At 44.0% G+C, this 6,540-nt stretch overlaps 1 protein-coding gene across 1 annotated transcript in view; it reads left to right on the top strand.

The window, feature by feature from the left end:
* Positions 1-4,348: 4,348 nt before the first annotated feature.
* The window catches only part of LOC112072371 (CREB3 regulatory factor-like), a 5,925-nt gene continuing 3,733 nt past the window's right edge, over positions 4,349-6,540 (top strand). The window contains exons 1-4 of the mRNA XM_070439773.1: positions 4,349-4,405; positions 4,948-5,158; positions 5,331-5,520; positions 5,633-5,706. Of these exons, the coding sequence (XP_070295874.1) occupies positions 4,349-4,405; positions 4,948-5,158; positions 5,331-5,520; positions 5,633-5,706 (532 nt within the window). The remainder of the gene's footprint in view (positions 4,406-4,947; positions 5,159-5,330; positions 5,521-5,632; positions 5,707-6,540) is intronic.

Here is a 6,540-nt window from a genome sequence, read left to right on the forward strand (position 1 = left end):
GAAGAGAGATCACCCCGTTACCTTATCCTAGTGAGATTTTACACGGGTATCAAACGTCCGAGGCGGTTTAAGCCTGCACGAAACACAGACCTTATTTGAAGTAGATCAAGACATTCTCTATGGAAGACATGAACGGTAAAAATAACGAAGGAACCCCTTTCAAGTTCAGCCGAAGTTATTACAGGAATTATAACGCGTCGACTTATTTCTCTAACCATATATACCTTGACTAATCCGGAAACTATCACCTCGAAAACAAAACGTTTATTCCGTTCCGTATTTTATCTAACGGATGGCATCCATGAGTCTAAATATTCCTGTTACATTGAACAACCTTCAATGTTATGTCATAATTACGTAAAAATTCTGGCAAATTAGTTCGCAAAGAGCCAGGCGGCCCAAACTGTTGCATATACCCTGACTCTGCGTGCAATGAAGCAAGAAAATGTTTTCTTAACTGACTTGCCTAGTTAAATAAAGATTAAATAAAGGTGTAAAAAAAAATATATAATAATAATATGCAAATCGACGCCACAAAAATACCGATTTCCGATTGTATGAAAACTTGAAATCGGCCCCGATTAATCGGAATGTCGACCTCTAGTGTTTGTGTGTGTGTGTTGTCTGGCGAGTTGGGGTTTTGTTGGGAGGTGGTGGTGTGTGTGGATTGTCTGTGTGGTCTGCGGTGTGTGTGTTATTTGTGTCTGGCGGATGTGTGTGTGTTTGTCTGGCAAATCAAATCACATCAAATGTTATTTGTCACATACACATGGTTAGCAGATGTTAATGCGTAGCGAAATGCTTGTGCTTCTAGTTCCGACAATGCAGTAATCAACGAAGTAATCTAACCTAACAATTTCACAACAATACTTATACACACAAGTGTAGAGGAATGAATAAGAATATGTACATAAAAAAATATATGAATGAGTGATGATAGAACGGATAGGCAAGATGCAGTGGATGGTATAGAGTACAGTATATAATATGAGATGAGTAATGTAGGGTATGTAAACATTATATAAAGTGGCATTGTTTAAAGTGCTAGTGATACATTTATTACATCAATTCTTTATTATTAAAATGGCTGAGAGTTGAGTCAGTATGTTGGCAGCCCACTCAATATTAGTGAATGGTTGTTTAACAGTCTGATGCCTTGAGATAGAAGCTGTTTTCAGTCTCTCGTCCAGCTTTGATGCACCTGTACTGACTTCGCCTTCTGGATGATAGCGGGGTGAACAGGCAGTGGCTCGGGTGGTTGTTTGTCCTTGGTGATCTTTTGGCCTTCCTGTGACATCGGGTGGTGTAGGTGTCCTAGAGACAGGTAGTTTGCCCCGGGGATGCGTTGTGCAGCTCACATACCCTCTGGAGAGCCTTACGGTTGTGGGCGGAGCAGTTGCATACCAGGCGGTGATACAGCCGACAGGATGCTCTCGATTGTGCACTGTAAAAGTTTGAGTGTTTTTGGTGACAAGCCAAATTTCTTCAGCCTCCTGAGGTTGAAGAGGCGCTGCTGCGCCTTCTTCACAACGCTGTCTGTGTGGTGTGGACCATTTCAGTTTGTCCGTGATGTGTACGTCGAGGACACTTAAAACTTTCTACCACTCTCCACTACTGTCCCGTCAATGTGGATAGGGGGTGTTCACTCTGCTGTTTCCGAAGTCCACGATCATCTCCTTTGTTTTGTGACGTTGAGTGTGAGGTTATTTTCCTGACACCCACTCCGAGGCCCTCACCTCCTCCCTGTAGGCCGTCTCGTCGTGGTAAACCCTACCACTGTAGTGTCGTCTGCAAACTTGATGATTGAGTTGGAGGCGTGCATGGCCACGCAGTCGTGGGTGAACAGGGAGTACAGGAGAGGGCTGAGAACGCACCCTTGTGGGGCCCCAGTGTTGAGGATCAGCGGGGGGGAGATGTTGTTACCTACCCTCACAACCTGGTGCCGGCCCGTCAGGAAGTCCATGACCCAGTTGCACAGGGCGGGTCTAGAGGCCGACGATTATGATTTTCAACACCGTACCGATTATTGGAGGACCAAAAAAAGCCGATACGGATTAATGGCCGATTTTATTTATTTTATTTATTTGTAATAATGACAATAAAATACAACAATACTGAATTGAACACTTATAAGTGCAATATGTGCCATGTAAGAAAGCTAACGTTTAAGTTCCTGCTCAGAACATGAAAGAATATATGAAAGCTGGTGTTTCCTTTTAACATGAAGTCTTTCAAAATATTCCCAGGTAAGAAGTTTTAGGTTGTAGTTTATTATAAGGAAATTATAGTACCTATTTCTCTCTAAACCAATTTGTATTTATTAACCTTATGACTATTGGATGTTCTCTTAATAGGCACTTTAGTAATTGCTAGTGTAACAGTATAGCTTCCGTCCCTCTCCTCGCCCCTACCTGGCTCGAACCAGGAACACATCGACAACAGCCACCCTCGAAGCATCGTTTACCGCCATCGCTTCCAACAAAACGCGGCCCTTGCAGAGCAAAGGGGAACAACTACTCCAAGTCTCAGAGCGAGTTGACGTCACCGATTGAAACGCTATTAGCGCGACCCCGCTAAACGAGCCTGCCATTTCACAATAGGTTACAACAGGCCTAATCTCGGGAGTTGATTAGGCTCCCGAGATAAACAGCTCAATGCTTGAAAGCATTGGAAGAGCCTGCTGGCAAAAGCATGAAAAGTGCTGTTTGAATGAAAGCCGTACGAGCCTGCTGCTGCTACCCATCGCTCAGTCAGACTGCTCTCTCAAAATATCAAATAAGACCTAATTATACATAAAAACAACACAGAAAATATGAGCCTTTGGTCATTAATATGGTCAAATTCCGGAAACTATCATTTCGAAACAAAACGTTTATTCTTTCAGTGAAATACGGAACCGTTCCGTATTTAATCTAACGAGTGGCAAGAAAATCCCCCTTAAACAGTCCTTAAAAATTTATTTTGGGCCTTTTTTTTTGTTTTTTTACAATTGTACAACCTTCAATGTTATGTCAATAAATATGTACAATTCTGGCAGATTAATTATGGTCTTTGTTAGGAATAAAATGGACTTCACACAGTTCGCAACGAGCCAGGCGGCCCAAACTGCTGCATAACCCTACAACGCAGAGAAGTGACACAATTTTCCCTAATTAAAGAAATTCATGTTGGCAGGCAAATATTAAACTAAATAGCAGGTTTAAAAAATATATACTTGTGTAATTGATTTTAAAGAAAGGCATGATGTTTATGGTTAGGTCTGGTGCAACACAGGCTCAAATCATCACCCGTTTGGCCGAAAGTAGGCTGTGAATTCGATGAAGAAATTAACGGCACCGCATCGCTTATATCAAACGCAAGACACGCTTAGATAAACTAGTAATATCAATCAAACCATGTGTAGTTAACTAGTGATAAGTGAATGATTATTGTTTTTTTTATAAAAAGTTTTAATGCTAGCTAGCAACTTTACCTTGGCTTCTTGCTGCCCTCAGCGTAACAGGTAGTCAGCTGCCACGCAGCTCCTCGTGGAGTGCAATGTAAGGCCAGGTGGTTAGAGCGTTGGACTAGTAACCGGAAGGTTGCAAAAACGAATTCCCCGACGCTGAACAAGTAAAAATCTGTCGTTCTGCCCTGAACAGGCAGTTAACCACGTTCCTAAGGCGTCATTGAAAATAAGAATGTGTTTCTAAACTGAACTTGCCTAGTTAAATAAAGGTGTAAAAAAAATATATTAAAAAATTCAAGATTGTTATGAAAACTTGTAATCGCCCTAATTAATCGGTCCGATCCTCTAGTCGTGACCCAGGGTCTAGAGCTTGGATGACGGGTTTGGAGAGTACTATGGTAGATTAAATGCCTGAGCTGTAGTCGATGAAACAGCTTATTCTCGCATAGGTCCTCTTGTCCAGAATGGGTTGGGCAAGTGTGAATGTGATTGCGTCGGCTGTGGACCTATGGGCGTAAGCAATTGAGTGGGTCTAGAGGTGTCAGGTGAGGGTGGAGGTGATATTGGGCCTTGACTATCTCTCAGAGCGTGTGTGTGTGTGTGTAGGTGTGTTGTGTGTGGTGTGTGTGTGTGTGTGTGTGTGTGTGTGTGTGTGTGTAGTGTGTGTTGTGTGTGGTGTGTGGTGTGTGTGTGGCTGCTGGGCGGAGTATGTGGGTGTGTGTGTTTGTCGTGGCGAGTGTGTGTGTCTGGCTCAACAGGAGGTTGGTGGCACCTTAATTGGGGAGGACAGACTGATGGTAAAGGCTGGAGCAGAATCAGTGGAATAGTATCCCAGTAGATCAAACATGCGTTTTCCCAGGTGTTTGATAACATTCCATGTTGCCCGTTCCAGACATTATTATGAGCCGTCCTCCCCAGCAGCCTCCCACTGGTCTGGCTGTGTATGTGAGAGCGAGAGTGAGCGGTATGTGTGCGTGCTCCTGTGGTGTGTGTGTGTGTGTGTGTGTGTGTGGTGTGTGTGTGTGTGTGTGTGTGTGTGGTGTGTGTGTGTGTGTGTGTGTGGTGTGGTGTGTGTGTGTGTGTGTGTGTGTGTGTGTGTTGTGGTGTCTGGCTGGTTATTCCCTTTGTAAGTCAAGGTTGGTTGAGACACCCCCCCCCCCACACACACAGCACACCACCGTTACACCACTAGCTACATAACCAGCAGTAGGGCTCTGTCTGAAGCAGACCAGTCTAGTTGAAAGCCAGGGTGCGAAGCCCAGTTTACAGGGAACAGCGGACATGAAGAGCTGACTGGAGGAATTTGAGATCACTGGAGTGGATTGGGAAAGAACCTGCTGCATATGAGGATCTTCTTATTTTTTTGTGTGATTTTTTATATAGAGGAGCATTTAGTTTGTTATCGTTGACATATATTTTCTTATTCGGGGGGGCTGTGTGGTGTGTGTGTGTGTGTGTATCATCTCTGACGTCCCTCTCCAGAGGTGTGAACCAACGAGCGGGGGTGTGGTCCAGGGAACGGCCCAGAAGAGAAGGTGTTTCTGGGAGTACCGCCACGCTCACGCACGGGACTCTGGGAGACAGAGAAGACTGGAGGGGAGGTCCGATCGGTCTCTCTCCTGGAGCCTCTAGCACCCTACCTAGTACCCTCATACCGCAGAGAGGGTAAGCACACTAGCACCCTACCTAGTACCCTATACCGCAGAGAGGGTAAGCACACTAGAACTACCTAGCACACATCTTGTAAACTACCTAGTACACTATCTAGAGTGGGTAGGCACCCTACCTCKTCACTTCTTCTTCCTCTGTGGTCGTTATAATGAACTTATTCTGAGTGCTTAGTGCTCCACAGCTGGTTTGTAACTCATCCCTCTCCCCTCAGGAAAGAAGGGAAGGCGTAAAGCGAGGAAGACGGACGCCAGCGACCTGACCCCTAACCCYGTGAAGCTCACAAACATCGGCGAACAGCTGCAGAAGCTCAACGCCACCATAGATGGGATGGGTCCTGTTAACGACCTGCCTGTTGTGGCCAGGGCACGCTCCCGCAAAGAGAAGAACAAACTAGCTTCCAGGTACAGAGGGAGGAAGAGAAGTTTATTCRTTGTTAGGCCCACAGAACARCTCCAKCTCTATCKTTCTGTCTATCTGATGGAGTGTKTCCTGACAGTACTTGTGTGTTCACAGGGCCTGTCGGTTGAAGAAGAAAGCGCAACACGAAGCCAACAAGATCAAGCTGTGGGGACTCAACCAGGAGTACGGTTAGTACCAACATGGCAACCCTAACCCTGCTCTCCCTTTCCTTCCTCTACCAAACCTGGCAACCCTAACCCTCCTCTCCCTTTCCTTCCTCTACCAAACCTGRCAACCAAGGCCTCCTTTCCCTTTCCTTCCCCTATCGAAACCTTGTCACTGACTACTACCAATGTGCTATYGTGAGAATGATTATTGAGAGATCTCTTAMTAACTAAGTACATTCCAAAGGGTAGGTTTAACAGAGCAAATGAAATGWATCATCAATGAGAYGATTAAGGCCTATACAGCATTTRCAAAGTCATCAACAGTTATTGTTTCAATTCAACCYAGGGTTCAACTAAAMATAGACAATTCAAGCTTTGTTTGATTTCACATTTTATCTTCAAGTTAATCATTAATATGTTGGATTCACGTCACCATCTCAACCAAAAATCTAAGTTAAAGAATGCACTTTACAWCMAGTTTGATTWGATTTAGCCCTATTCGTTAACTTTGATTCTTGGTTGAGATTGAGACGKGAATCCAACACATAAATGGTTAATTTGTAGACAAACTGGAATTAAAGCCAGAAAATCTACATCTCAACACATTTCAATATCACTTTTACAACAGCCTTCTAACTTATCAACAAGTTAACAAATAATGTTGGATTCACATGTCCAACTAATCCAAAAATAAACGTGTTTTTAAGCCAGTGGCTCAGATGAAACTATCCAAGCATTCGATATCCTTCCAATGCTGATATTTGGCTGCGTTATTACAATTCAATACTAGTTCTGTAAGACAGTAAACAGCCTAAAGTTAAGGCTGTCTGACAAACTAATGTAACAGTATTTATT

This window comes from Salvelinus sp. IW2-2015, unplaced genomic scaffold (genome assembly GCF_002910315.2).
Source record: "Salvelinus sp. IW2-2015 unplaced genomic scaffold, ASM291031v2 Un_scaffold1904, whole genome shotgun sequence".
NCBI classification, from domain to species: Eukaryota; Metazoa; Chordata; class Actinopteri; order Salmoniformes; family Salmonidae; genus Salvelinus; species Salvelinus sp. IW2-2015.